A 15,372-nucleotide genomic window follows, 5' to 3' on the forward strand; every position below is an offset into this window, starting at 1 on the left:
GGGAGGGGTGGGTGGCTGCTGGAGAGGTGGTGGGCTAACTGTTCAGGGCCTGACAGGCCATCATTGGTGTAGATCATTGGCTGGTGATGGGCTGACAGGAAATGGGCACCTGTAAGCGAGGAAGTAAAACATTTTTCTTGGGGTTTAGGAAGATGTCAGGTGTTTCTTAAGAAACAGGTACCCACCTTTCCCTTTAACCTTTCTGCAGAGCCAAGACCAGAGCAGGCACCCAAAGAGTCATGGAAGAGAGGTAGAAGACTCACATTTAGGGGCATGTCCCTGCTTTGGGGGGGAGTCTTTTCTCTGTTTGTTGACAGAGCAGACCCAGGTGATCTTCAGCTACCTTTAAGCACATTCAGATATTAGAATAAAAGGGTGGCCTGAAGTTTTCCCTCCATACTCCAACCATTGTCACAGGGCTGAAAAATCTTTACCATGCCTGAAAGAGTTAGAGATCAAAAACATCCCAGGGAGAAGGGCTCTCTCCTAACCCAACCCAGATAGAATGTTTCTCCATCACAGATTTTTGAGAAGCTGGTATTTATGCTTTACTCTTGTGCATGTGAATTTTACAGGTAGAGCAGTGGGAAGCACTTTGGTGATATGGTGAGGGGAGTGGGGTGCAGGAGAGGATCAAGGAGACAAGGGATGCAGTCAGCCAGGGGTTGGAAGTCCTGACTGGCATGGCTGGCCTCAGGAGGGTTCTCTGGCAGGCTCCAGACAGGTTTGGTTTTTAAAAGTGCCAGAAAGTCACAGATTTGCATGTTATTTGCGTTCCGGGCTTCACTTCCAGGTATGTGGAATGAAATGAATGAATTAACAGTATTCAGACTCCTGGTTAAGGGGTGGACTCAGAAATCCAGACCACACGGAGGATCCAATCACTGGTCCAGCTCCGATCAGGAGACAGACATTGACAGAGACAGAAAAAACAGTCACAGAGACAGTCTTAGAGAGACAAACATCCAGTCCTTACCAGGGAATTTCCAGTCAAAGCAAGGAAGCAAAATCCACAGCATTTATTTTTAAATAAATCAACTTTTTAAAAACTAGGGAGAGTCATACATAGATGGGCAGATAAAGGTAATACATCCCTGACTAATCTCCACCTCTGCCCTACCATCTACTTCCAATTTGTTGTGCACTGTGTGCTTGAATCTGACTTTTCAACAAGGACATCACTTGGTGTCCATTTAGCCTACCAAATCAGCCAAACTACACTGTACGAATATGAGACCCTGAGCACAGGTGGCTTTTATTTCCTTGGTCAAATCTCTCTTCATTCCATCCTTCAGGGTCCCCCAAGTCCAGTGCTTAAATACATGCTTAGGAAAATGCCTAGCCTACAGAATTCCCTGTAAGTTTCAGGTAAGTGCCTTTACAGACTCACAGTCTCAATCTAGAAAGGACTATAAATATCTTTGGCAATAAAAAGAATGCCCCCCACCAAACTACGAAATAGAAAGATGTGTAGTTAGAAAACATACTTATAAGCCCCTTGGGATAGAGCCAGAATGTTTCATAAGGGCATTGAAGTGTTTCTGTCAAGGGCAGAATGGGGCATTGGGGTTTGAGATCAGAGAGGAAATGTTTGGGACCACAAGAGGTTGTTTAACCAATGTTTAATTGATTTGACCTGTACCTCAGCCCTGGCAGGACAGAAAGCAGCAGTTTACACCCCTGGTTTGAAAAAAGGCATCAAATTATTCACCTGTTCTCAATAGCATCACATCTCCATTCATTCCTGATGTAAAAGGTAGATGATGGTACAAACACCATATGGAACCATATTATTCCCTGACAGACCTCCAGATAAGATTTTAAGTTAACATGACCAGGGAAGGCCACTCTGATGTATGTCTTAACTCTAAAACCAAGCCAGTTGTTAAGTTTGGCCTTAAATTTTGACCTGAATCTCTACCTGAACAGGTTTCTATTCCTGGTGGCCATTACAACCCTTAATTCCATTTCAGAATCCTAGAGTTTGACAAGGCCCTGGACATCTGGTCCAACCACTCACACAACTGGAATTATCCCCATCATCTTCCCAGCAGGTCAGAGAGGAAGCATGCACTAATATTTCCTCAAGGTTCATCTTTGAGCTCAAAGTTCCCTGGTTTCTCTTTGCTTTCCCACAGGGATGTGTGTCACTTCCCCTTCCTTTTAATGGGTGACCACATTTCCTTCTCTACTTCCAAAGAATGGTAGTTATATGTCCTTCATAGACATTTGTTAGGTTTCAGCATAGGTGAAATAAGGCCCAAGACTCCAGGAAGGATACTGAGGTGAGTCTTATATCTTTCAAAATTCTGGGATGAATTTGAAGCTGTGGCTACATTGCTTCTGGGCAGGGAAATATGGCACCTTTCCCAGCTTGTACTAAACAAGCTCTGCATGTTGCTTCTTTAACAGGGCCTGAGAGTGTAATACTTTTCTGACTCACTTGGGTATGTGATCTCCCAGAGAGAATACATCTCACTCCATCTCACTTTGGCCCATCCAGTGGAACAAGAGAAAGGATTAAACCTGATATATCCATCTCTTACTCTGGCATTTTCAGAGCTAGAGGGATGGCACAGGACTAGAAGTTAAGATATTACAAATACCCATGCTATTTAATGAGCCAACCCATTCTGTACCCAACACAGTCTTTCATGGACCATGTAAAATCAGGTGGTAATGGACAGATGTGGGATGGGGTTGGTAAGTGCTTTTCCAAGTCATCTGTTTCTATACCAGGACCACCAAAACTCAGGGCTAACAGTGCTGGGGGTAGTGGGTAGAAGATGCCAGTATGATCATAGGGGCTTAAGAAGTTGATGCTGGGCTGGGAATATAGCTCAGTTGGTAGAATGCTTGCCTCACAAGCACAAGGCCCTGGGTTCAATCCCCAGCACCACCAAAAAAAAAAAAAAAAAAGTTGATGCCACACAGAAGAGTTAAGTACATCTTACCTCGAGTAATAAGTTGACACTGGTGTGCAGGCTAGGCGAGGAAAAAGTACTCTTACCGTCAACCTACACAGGATTTCTGGGAACAAGAGTGTCCCAGGTGACAAACAGGATGAAAACTAGCCTTCCTGCCTCACACCATGTGCTCTTCAATGGGCAAGAAGTATGACTTTCTTTGTCTAGGGTCCAGGAATGATTGTTGGGACTGTGGCATCTGTTGAAGGATCTACATCTGGCATCTCATGTTTATCCCTCAAGTATTCCTTATTAAGGGGGAGTAGGTGACTGAGCACTGAGCACAGGGGAAAGGGGAAGATAGGAGAAAAGTAGTAGCCTTATGTAGTTTAAAGCAAGTTAAACAAGATCTTGGTAGCATGCCCTTTGGTCACGAATGCAGAAACATCTTTTTTCAGTCCTGGTTATCAAAGCCCAGCCCCAAATTAAGAAGTAACCTTCCATATGCTAGTCCTGCTCTTGTGGGTTAGCTCTCTGGGATGAACGCTCAATTCTATAAGTCTGTACGTGGTTCCTACTGAGCCACCCCGAGGCACACCTTGGCCCACTCCTACCAGGTCTGGGATGGTAGGGTGTCCTCAGGATCACTAACTTCTACCTTTGTACAAAACTGCACTGGATAAAGTGGGGGCAAGTTCAGACAGGCTCAGCAATTCCTTATATATTTTGCAAAGTGCTTTTGTTGCAGGTTTCATTTTCTGCTATACATGGCAATAAATATTTGTTGCTTTGGTCTGTACAAAAAATTTCTGAGGAAGACAAGACAGATGTTATCTAAATAAACAAACAATAAATACAGAGAACTATCTTGTTATGAGCTCCCAGACAATGGTGAGAGAGCCTGAAAAACTTAAGTCTTTTGATTCATAGTTCAAATATACACCATATTGCCACCTTTCAAGTTGTCACTTAAATACAGTAAGTACCAAGAATCAGACGATATTCCCAGAGTCCCACAGTGAGTCTGCATGCCATTGCTTTCTAAAAGAGAACGTGAAAGGTCCCAGCAACTCATACATAGAAAGCTATTTATTTCCTATAGAAAACAGAGAGAGAGAGAGAGAGAGAGAGAGAGAGAGAGAAGGGAGAGAGGGGGAGGGAGAGAGAGGAGGTGGGGGGGAGGGAGGGAAGGAGGGAGGGAGGGAGGGGGAGAGAGGGAGAGGGCGGGGGGAGAGGGAGGGAGGGGGGGAGAGAGGGAGGGAGGGAGGGAGAGAGAGAGAGAGAGAGAGAGAGAGAGAGAGAGAGAGAGAGAGAGAGAGAGAGAGAGAGAGAGAGAACAGAACAAACACAAAAGGTGGTCTTCCCCCCAAAAGGCAGGCAATTATGAAAAAGGACAACTGGTTGCTGGAGTGGAAACAGTAACATTCAATTAACAATGGAATATTTAAAAAAAATAGTTTTCTTTTCAAATTGTAACTTGTGGCAAAACATAGAAAAATGTACTAAACAAGCCTGGTATAAAACAGAGTAAAATTTTCAAATAAGCCCACGGAAAAAGCACAATGCTGGAAAGGATGGGGTACAAGGGAAGAGGAGAAAAGATTTTATACAAAACTACCTATTACAATACAGAAAAAAGTATAAAATGTTCCTATTTTGGAACGTAAGTACAAAATGACACTGGCATTGGATCATTTCACTATCTAAGCCATAGGAGCTCTCAGAGGGTGGGAGAGATGCTAGAAAGAACAAAAGGAACAGCAGTTTTTAAATCCCAAGTTGATCAGTCCAAATTCCACCCGCTTTTCAGCTGAAAAAATGTTACCTCCCTTAATAACCTCTACCCCTAACCAAAGTTCATCCAGGCCTCAAAATATTCTGTTAAGAAGTCCACAAGCCCCCTACACAGAGGGGGGTTGGGATCTTTGTGTGCTGGAATTTGGAAAAATGAAAATAAATCTACAGGCTAAATGGTGAACACATTCAGTCTTTTTTTTAAAAAACATCTCCCTGTGAAATATATATATATGTATATGTATATATATATATATATATATATATTAAATCCTCTGTGGTTAGAAACATATTTAAACTAACTAGCCACAGACCAACTAGACCTGCACTCATCCAACACTGGAGTTTTATACTAAAGACTGAGGACCTTCTTCTTGGTCAGAAGTAGGCAACTGTAGAAGTGGGGCTTTGTGGCTCCACTGACCCCTCCCTGGGTGGGTCTTCCCTATAGCATGTGTTGTTAGCACATGTAAATGCCTGCTCTTAAGGACTGCTCAGGACTTTGGGGTCTGCCTAGGGCTTGCATACTGTGCCTCTCGATGGGACAAAGCTACTGATGATAAAACAGCCTTGTAGAGAAGTTGTTACATTTCACAAGGGGCGTAAAAATAGGAAGGGTTCTGGAAGAGGGGACTTATGCATGTGCCCCGAAGTCCAGTTTATAGTCACATTCCTGACCACACATCTTGAAAATCAAGTGTGTATGTTTATGTGCATGTGTATGCTGGTGGTTTTTGTCCCTACCTTTTGTCCATGCCCTGTCCTACTTCTAAATAAGGCCTAGCAACAAGAGTTTACATGAAACCAAGATTCTTCCCAAGCTTTTCTCAGTCCCCTACCTAATCAGGGACTGAATGAGGCTGGAGCCCTTTTAAAACAAGATGGCAGAACTGAAGTGAAAAGCAGTCTCTCTCTTCAGCTTAGGGATGTCCCTCACCCCTTTCACAGCACCAAAGTTTCTTTGCAAAAATAGTATCTGAGATACAAAAGGAAAGGCAGATGTGCTTGTGAATGCATCTCGCCAGGGCCTGGTCCAGGATCAAGGGCATTATGAGAACAGAGGGTTGGGAGCAGCTGTTTCCAAGGTCTCTGGCTGTAGACAACAAAGGGCTGGTCCCCCAAAGTCAGGTGTCTGTTCACAGAGACAATCTTCACAAGAGCTTTCGGTGGAGGATCTCCCAGACCATTCGCTTCCGGAAGTATGGCATGTGTTGCTGCAGAGACATAGAGACACCCTTAATTTTCAATTATCTAGATCCAACATTCCTTTCCCCATGCTCCTTTTCTTCTCAAGGTTTTCAACTAACATAGCTTTCATGGTGTATCTAGTCTTTCAAAATTGTTCATTTTTTTTTTTTTTTTTTTTGGGACTACTATTTCTATTGCTATGTCCCATTTCTATAACCTTAGAAGTTATACTGGGCATCATCAATCCCCAAAAGTCTCCAAAAATTTTGAGAATGGTGTCTAGAAAGTATTCTATGTTGAATTTTTAAATGAGACTGAGGACTGAAAGAGAAAAACTTAACCTTTTATGGGAAAGAGTTAAGGGACCCTTAAAGAGTAAGCTCAGTTTGGTTTATTTAATTTATTTATTATTTTTGGTATTGGGCATTGAACCCAGGGGCATTCTCACTGAGATATACCCTTTTTATTTTTGAGATAAGTTCTCACTAAGTTGCTGAAGTTGGCCTCAAATTTATAATCCTTCTATCTCGGCTTCCCAAACTGGTGGGATTACAGGTGTGTGCCACCATGCCCAGCTTCAGTCTGGTTTGAACAAAGGGCTTATGGAAAAGGCAATGATTCAAACAGAAGTAAAGAGTCAAGTGGAAACACTGATAAGACATATTCTCTAGTCTCAATCTCCTTTGGTCTCTGAAGGACAATGTGCACAGAAATGACCAATCATTCAGAGAAAACTGACCAGTTGCATTAAGTAAATGGACAGGGAAGAGGGTAGACTAACAAATTACACTAAGAAATCAAGACATAGCCTACTCCAAAACCTGGATGCAGACTGAATTCAGGGAAATGGAAGAAAATTTGCTCAGGTTCCAGTTTTCCATTTCCTATAGGATTTGAAATAGGTAGAGGAGATGGGCAAAGAATAAGGTTCTGCTTTTACCCAAGATTCCTTCGCTACCATATGTGACCACTCAGGAGGTGGCCTATGTGATGTGTCACAGGCTGTAACTACCAGTGGTATGAGTCATAGCCTGAAGCATGCTAACGGTCAGGGCACGGTCCACAGAGAGAGCAGGTGGAGAGAAAAACACCTAGGGGCAGCTTGGAGACAAGGTGTGCCTAGGGCTCCCTCCTGAAGGCCCAGCTCACCTGTGTGAAGTTGATTGGTCTGTCTTTGGTAATACAGTCAGCATATTTGCAGGCAAACATCCCACAGTCACTTCCATTCATTTGCTGTGGTATTTCCTGAAAGACCAACAAAAATAAGGCAATGGTTATTCTTCTACTTTGATTAAAAATAAGAACCAAAGAATACAAATTTTACAGGTTTTCCTGAATTTTGAACAGATGAACCAGTCTCCCATTAAGAACAACAGAAGCTAAAGAAAAAAAATACAGCATTTCAGTCAGGTATATGTCTTTCATTTTAATCACATGGAATATCTCAGACTTCGATGGCACCTAGAAGTATAAAAACCGTTCCCTTCCCCAAGGGCCAAATAATCAGCAAATGTTTCCCACATGAGTGACAAACAGAAAAATAATTAGGCATTCAGAAAACTTGTTTCCACATACACACATTACAAGGCTTTCCACAAAGAAGTTAATCTATCTTCCCCAAGGAACCAAACAATCAAGCTAAAGTCACACTAGTCACTAAGACAGAAGTCCTTGGGAATCAAGCACTAAAATTCTTTCCTCCACAGGTAGCCTACTATTAGGACATTCACTACATCAAGATGAAATGTACCTGGCTTTTCTTGCTGAAGAGCTGCCAGCCATTGGAGTCAAACTCTTTCCTTTTCTTGTCAATACTTTCTTGCTTTAGGTATTGCCTAAAGGTAATGGAAGAGAATGAGATAAGCTATTGGGAACTTTAATGCCAGTGTCAGTCTAACAATGGGGCTGACAATCCTCAAGAGAGTTTCATCTGCTCTTCTGAGAACAGGATATAGAGCTAGGTAGGGAATTCTAGGACTGCTGAGCTTCTTCTGGAGCTGAGTCAGCCTCTCACCATTCCCACAATGAACTCTGTCAACCCAAGAGAAACAGGACCTTTGGCTCTGATGACCAGGCTCCTTTGACCTACTATTTCTGCTGAGAAACAATTTTGATGGTTGGTTTATATGATTTAAAAAAACTCAACTAATGGATAAAATGTTTCTCTAGCAGTATAGAGGTTTTTATTTACTATTGTTAGGCTTGGTTCTCCTATGTGAAAATTTAATCAATGTCAACAATTTAATGAATGCATATCTCACATAGACAAAACTGCTCACCATTCTGGAACCTATCTTCTCCTGGCCATCAAAGTAATACAGTAAAGACTAGGTGTTTCAGAAAGACAAAGAAGTGGGGCAAAAAGAGATGTGAATTCTAGTTCTCAGCTAAGTCACAAACTAGTATGTGGGCAAATCCAAGTCACCTTTGTGAGCCTTGGTTTCTTCATGAAAAATTAAGAGGCTGCATTAATGATTTCTAAGTACTGGGCTGGGGATATAACTCAGTTGGTAGAGTGCTTAAGGCCCTGGGTTCAATCCCTAATACCAGCACCACACACACACAAATATTTCTAGGTAGTGACTGCATCTCTATCTTTATGTCCATTCTATTTTAGTGTACTAGGACAGTGACTGCCCCATTAAGGCATATTTTTGGTGTTACTACATTATTATTAAATTTTATTTAGATTTAAATAAAGGTGATTAAGATGGCTAAAGGGGTTAAGGTTACTTAATATGAAGAATTTACTGCTCACTCTTCTGAAGGTTTCAAACAACTGAGTTTAACTGATGGAAAAACAGCATGTACCCAACACCAAACTCTTCCATACTCAACTTCCTACTTACAAAAGGATTCTGCAGGCTTCATTGTTTATTCCACCCATAGAATCATAATAAGTGATATTCTTCTTTCTAAAATCCACAACCTGGAGATAAGAAAAAAAAAATCTGTGTGTTTATAAAGCAAAGAAAATTGTTTTCTCAGCTTTTCCTTCCCTTGGATTGAAACTTCTTCCCAGACTTTCTGTGGAACAGTGAGAAGTTTGGTTGATACTTTGTATTATATCATGCTTAATCTGCAGAGGGAAGGAGGAGGGGATTATTTACATAGAACTATGCTGGGGCAGATCCATTGGTAGGCCCATTATTGCCCTGAACCCTTTGTCTGGTGTTTATTTTCTCTTTCTGCAGGATGGGCAACAGTAAAGAAACAGCATGCACTTAAAAAAATGTAAGGTGGGTATGTCAAGATCATTTTTACAGTTTCAGAAAAATGGTGAAAAGATTCTGGGTTTTGTTTCTTTACCTTGACAATTTCCTTTTGGATTTATGCTTATTAAGTGTAACTCAAAACAGACTATAAAATAACTTTTATTAAAACAATGAGCTAATACCTCATGCTCTCAGAGTCATTAAAAAAACATTACATTACCATATATGCAAGGCAAGCCATTATTAGGCAGAAAATAATAGCTACAGAACCTGGGTTGGCAGCATCATTAAGAAGTCACTTTTTTTCCCCATGCCCTGCCTTAAGACTGCTTAGATACCTTGTAACTCCCTTTTGTATTTCCAGAAGAGGAAAGTCTACAGCTTTCCTCAAAGTTTAACTATCTTCCACTCTAGACAGGAAGTTCATTGATCTGATTTTTAGCTAATCTATTACTAAATACTACTCTTTCTCTCAATAATCAAGGGATGATATAGAACTACTACTCATGACCTTCTGTATGTTCTATAATTATGTAGATTTCTTCTAAATTTTATCAAAAATAAGATGGTACTACAAGGCGAATTTACTACATCTGCCAACAATTTCTACTGGTAAAAAAAAAGTTACTTTACTTTTAAATATGAAAATAAAACAATACATTTAAAAAAGGGGGAAAAAAAAAAAAAAAGAAAAAAGTAACTCACAGCTAGGCACCAGTGCACTCCCAGGTGAATGGGCACCAAAAGAATGTCAACAGAAAATACATCCACTTTCTTTGTCCAACGTTTCACTGCCTGATAACCAGCCGTTTTTAACTTTGTGAAGAAAAAGGTATTAAATGCATGAACACTTGGAAATCCCTTTTCTTTACTTCGCTCCATTAGCATATTCATATAGAAATTGATGATCTGTGGGAAGAAATCATACATGTTAAAATAGATACTCAATATAGCTGCTGCATAAGGAGAAGCAGTTGCTCTGTTGAAGAGCAGGTGTTATTGTTTCCTAATTGATTTAATACTTCAATAGCCTCATTTACCTATATCAACTTTTGATTAGAAGGGAGAGGGTTAAGGTGGTTAAAAATACTGAAAACAGAAAAAGCTAGTGTGGGTATATGTTGTGCCACAAAAATATGGCTCAGGACACAAATGGGCTGATGATGGCCAGACCTGTAGAAAACTGAGGGTTAGGTCAAGTGACTGGAAAATAAGGAGGAAGTGATGTTAATAGGTGGGGTTTAGAGAAAAGGAAAGGACAGAGTGCAAGTAGTTTACTAAGGCACATTAGCAGTTACTTCAATCATTGACACTATGTGAGCAATTTAAATAAATTCTGAGTTCAGTGTTAATGAAGCTAAGATCAAGAGTCCAAACCTTACCTAAGGGTTACCTGATTTTGCACAAAGAACACTGCGCTCCATGGCTAATGACTGCCTTTTCAGCCTTGTAAGCTATACTGCAGAGACCAAACTGTTCTGGTCTCAAGTAGAAGTGATAAGACAAACCATTAATGATACTAGGAAAACACAAACTTACAGTTGCTCTGCAATGTCACTTTATGGAGGCAGACATGGATGTAGAATAAAAACCTAGATTATATGAGATCTAAAAGTAAAGTTATAAACATGAAGAAAAAAGGTCTCTTTCAGAATCTATATGATTCCATTTACTCCTTCAAAAACAAGTGTGAGTGAAAAAATTTAACATGTTTGACTGGAGATGTATGATTCTTTGTTATGAAAAAATGTCTTCTTTTAATACTGACTACATTGTCTGTGGTTTCTTGAGGTCCAGGACTACCTGGTACTAAAGTTTGAAAGTTATTGTGCCAAAAGTTACTGCTACTTAACTTTATGTGGCCAGCTGAGGTCAGGCCAATGTCTCTGAACAGCAAGGAATGAATGGACTAACTAAGCCACAGTTTAGAAATATGACTAAGAAAACAGGCATATTTTTCAGAATGCTTTTTGAGGAATGGGAAAATGCCCCCATCCTTTGACAAATATTTACACACCAGGATGCCAGAGAAATGAGCTACTGCCCGACAGTAGGCAACTACATGCTGGGTAGGCAGCAGGGAACACTGCCAGGAACATACCAGAGCGTGGTCTAGACTAGAGAAAGGGCCTATAGATGAGGGTGCCTAGGCATTGCAGGGAAACCACATACACCATAAGGCAGACTCTGAGATGGGGGAAGCTAGGTCTGAAGAAAGACACTGTTCTGCCTACAGTTCTGACAACTAGCAATAAGCCCAGAGAACTCAGGCTATAGCTAATTCTCTCCCTAGGGTATGATGCTACCTAGGGAGTTCAGTTGATTTAAATAATGTTAATGAATTATCATCATCATATAATGATAATCATTGTCATCTAAAAATGATATCAGAATGACATATTACTCCAATCTAGGTTTTAAATCTAACTCTGCCTAAGTATAATGCTAAAGGATGCCTTCAGTTGTAAAAACAGCTACTAATGCAGGAGGATCTGTCCATCAACACAGACTTCTAAACTGTAGACTATGTTCTCTAGTGAGAGAAAATTATCCAGAAGGGACTGATAAGATATCTTCTAGCATTCTACCCATCCCAAAATATTAGTCATGTTATGAGATTAAAATCATTCAATCCAAGGGGTAAAGAGAATAGGCAGATGACCCATCAGTCACTGTAAACCAAACCTTTCATATGACAGATTTTATCTTTTAAAAAGGAATAAAAACTAAAGAAAAAGGTAAAAGGAAATCAGGCAGAGAGGTAAGGACAGTCAAACACATGAATGTCATGGAGATATATCTTCAAGTACATATTAGAGAGGTACTACATCTGGAATCAGCTTGAAGTAAGAAAACAAAAACTAAGAAGGATGACATAAATGAGTATCATGCTATGTATGGCTATCCTGTTTTTCAGGAGGAAAGAGTTCCAGAAACTAAAGAAATTTAGCTGGACTTACATAGCCTGAGTTTCACATGCTCTCACCCGAGGATGAACTATAAAGACTAGCACAGTTAAACAAGAACAGAGAACTAGCCATTGACTATCACAGTATCTTTCCTTTGAGAATTCCTCCTCCACTGCTTTTATCCTCCTTCGACCAAAGTTTTTTCACTAAGAGGCAAATGGCTTCCTCCAGAGTTGACGAATTAATTAAGTCTAAGAGCAATCTGGGTTCTTTTTCCTTTCCCCTATATATCCTAGTAGGAGGGAGTCTGGTGACCTCAGTGTTCCCTTCCATTAGCTAAGGATATGTAATCTGACATCTAAGACAGAGTTTAGATTCAAGTCTCTTCAGTTTTTCAGGTATTACTCTGTCCAAATAAGAAAAACTGCCATAGTTCAGCTAAGACATAATCATACCCAAAATAAGCTAGGAATTAGAGGACAGAAAGAATACTACATGTCATCACACAGGACAGCTGAGGATGAAGGAAAAGGAAATGAGAGAAGGGATCACAGTGTTCAAGATGAAAGAGAAGCAGTGATGGCCACAGCATTTGCTTGTATTTTATGAAGACAAGGGTCCCCTCTTTCCCACTGGCAAGAGAGTCCTTTCTTCACACAAGATTCTCCTAGCTCCAGTAGATCTTAACCCTTTGAAACAGGAAGCTAAAAGTAGATCAGTCTTGTGCCTACTGTTTTGTCTTACTGCTATTATATCACCATCTGAAGACTACTGCCAATGTTAGTCCTACTTGTTACCCTTTCTGGGGCCCACATGAGCTTGTATATGCTCACTGTGGCTCTGGTGCCCAAAAAGTGCCCTTCCTGCTGCCTTCACAGTCTTGGCCATGAGCACCTACTTGTCTATGCAGTCTTGCTTAGGGATGGGAGGGCTGTTTATAGTGTCTTTGTTTCTTTGTGATTTTATTTGAAGAGGTGCCAGGCTGAAGTTTTTTTTGTTTTGTTTTGTTTTTTTTTAAAAAAAGGGTTTCTTTAAAGGAAAAGCCTACAATATTTTCATACTCAAGAGTCGATTTTTTATATGTTTACTCCAACGACAGAAATGACCAGAGCTATTTGCAGCTTCCTTCTTGTCCAGTGAACCAAACAAACTTGTTTCTCATGCATCTAAAGTACAACATTCCCTAACAGTAAAGTCTTGATTCCATTCCCTCACCCCCAGCCCCAAGTAAAGGGGACTGAACCTAGGGCCTTGTACATGCTAAGCAAGGGCTCTACCTCTGAATTGCATCTCCTTCCCCTTTCTAAATTTTATTTTGAGGCAGTCTTGCTAAGTTGCTGAAGCTTGCCTTGAACTTGCAATTCTCCCGCTTCAGCCTCCCTAGCCACTGGGAAAGATATGTGCCACCATGCCTGGATAAAGTATTGATTTTGAACCTTTTCTGCATTTATACTCTGAACCCTTCTATTTAGTTTAGGAAATTACGTTCTAAAAGTTTTGAGCATGACAGTACTCCCAGGGAGAAACCAAGAAAACTTTTAGGAGGACAAAAGCTATTTTTTCAATTTTATTTCTTGACCTTCCATTCAGATTTTTAAATTATATTTACAGCTTATCAAATTTGTGGCTTGTTGACCACAAGGCCAAAAGACTAACCAGACTGCAGTACTTGACTATTATGATGGTTCAAAAGGTCACTCAATTGAAAGATCTGATGCAATATTATAGAAACCAAGAAGGCAGGGTTCCCTTTGTACATGCACATAGGATTTTCTCACATGCAAATTAAAGTAACAAATTATTAGGATTTTATTAGGATTACTGCTAAAGTTTTAGAGAAAGGCAGGCAAAACCTATTTTTATGCTGTAGTCATCCTGTTTCTCCATATAGGATAGGGTATATAGGGTTGTAGAGGAAAAAGTGCTTTCAGTCAGTAAACATGTTGGTACATAGGATCTACCCACCTATCCCAAACTATATCCTAACTGATTTTCTACTTATCAAGTATTGAGAGAGAGGAGTTGAGAGCTCCAACAGTAATTATAGATTTGTCTATTTCTTCTCTGCTTCATAATCTGTACTTGAAGTGTGTACATATTTAGGCTGTGAAGCCATCTGAATGAACTAACCTCTTTATAATTATAAAATGTCTTCATCACTGAGGATATTCCTTGCTCTGAAAATATACCTAGTGTAATATTAATATGGCCACTTTATCTTTCTTTTGATTAGTGCTTACATGGTATGCTTTTTCCATCCTTTTACTTCTGAAAAGTTGTGTCTTAACCTTCAAACTGCTTTTCTGTAGGGCTAGGGAGGTAGTTCAGTGCATGTGCCTACCTTGCCCAAGGCCCTGAGTTTAATCTCCAGCAAGACCAGATAGCATTTTTATCCAATCTGATAATCTCTGTCTTTTAACTGGATGTTTAATTCAGACAATTCAATAGAGTAGCCACTAGCCAATGTGACTATTGAGCACCAGAATTATGGTTAATCCAAACTGAGATAAACTTTAAGTATACCACATTTCAAAGAAAAGGTAAAACATTTCATTAATATTTTAACATTGACTACATGCCCAAATGACATATTTTGGATATATTGTGTCAAATAAAATGTTACTAAAATTCACCTATTTCAGTTGGGTACAGTGGTGCATGCCTGTAATTCCAGAGGCACGAGGATCAAGGGTTCAAAGACAGCCTCAGCACAAATGAGGTGCTAAGTAACTCAGTGAGACCCTGTCTCTACATAAAATACAAAAATAGGGCTGGGGATGTGGCTCAGTGGTCAAATGCCTCTGAGTTCAATCCCCAGTGGTCAAATGCCTCTAAGTTCAATGCCCAGAACATACCCCCTGCAAAAAAAAATTCACCTAGTTCATTTTTAAAATATTACTACTAGACAATTTAGAATTAGGTATGTTGCTCACATATTTTTACTGAACAGTGCTGGTATATATCTTTTACATTTAATATTGGTGTGGTTGAGTTTAAATCTACCATCTTACTCTTTTTTTCCTATTTGTCTTATTTATTCTTTGCATCTTCTTCTTTTCTTGCCTTCTTTTTGATTGTATTTTTTATTTCATTTTGTCTCCATTACTGGCTTAACTATATCTTTGGTCCCCCCCCCCCCCAGTGGTTGCCCTAGGATTTTTATTATGTCTAACCTATCAGAATCTATCTTCATATAACATTATACCACTTTAGGTAGAAAGGAAAAATCTTAAAATAGTCATACACACTTTCATTTTGCCCTCTCCTTTGTGCTAGGATTGTCAAATATTTTACTTCTACTTCTACACATGTTAAGTCCCACACTATACTGTTTAGTCAACTCTTTTAGAGATATTAAAA

At 39.9% G+C, this 15,372-nt stretch overlaps 1 protein-coding gene and 1 long non-coding RNA gene across 5 annotated transcripts in view; one reads left to right on the plus strand and one right to left on the minus strand.

Annotated features, from left to right (window-relative positions):
* Positions 1–568: 568 nt before the first annotated feature.
* Positions 569–4,708, plus strand: LOC306661634. The gene is made up of 2 exons (XR_013763915.1): positions 569–4,077; positions 4,146–4,708. It is a non-coding gene; the product is annotated as an uncharacterized lncRNA (long non-coding RNA).
* Positions 4,709–4,866: 158 nt separating this feature from the next.
* Positions 4,867–15,372, minus strand: part of SENP1 (SUMO specific peptidase 1) — a 47,259-nt gene continuing 36,753 nt past the window's right edge. For all 4 annotated transcript variants that reach the window (XM_079140693.1, XM_079140691.1, XM_079140692.1 and 1 more), the window contains 5 exons: positions 9,809–10,012; positions 8,738–8,817; positions 7,639–7,723; positions 7,038–7,133; positions 4,867–5,914 (listed from right to left, as the gene is read on the minus strand). In XM_079140693.1, the coding sequence (XP_078996819.1) occupies positions 5,852–5,914; positions 7,038–7,133; positions 7,639–7,723; positions 8,738–8,817; positions 9,809–10,012 (528 nt within the window). In that variant the 3' untranslated portion in view covers positions 4,867–5,851. The remainder of the gene's footprint in view (positions 5,915–7,037; positions 7,134–7,638; positions 7,724–8,737; positions 8,818–9,808; positions 10,013–15,372) is intronic.

The sequence above is a fragment of the Sciurus vulgaris genome (assembly GCF_902686455.1).
Source record: "Sciurus vulgaris genome assembly, chromosome: 5".
Classification (NCBI taxonomy): Eukaryota; Metazoa; Chordata; class Mammalia; order Rodentia; family Sciuridae; genus Sciurus; species Sciurus vulgaris.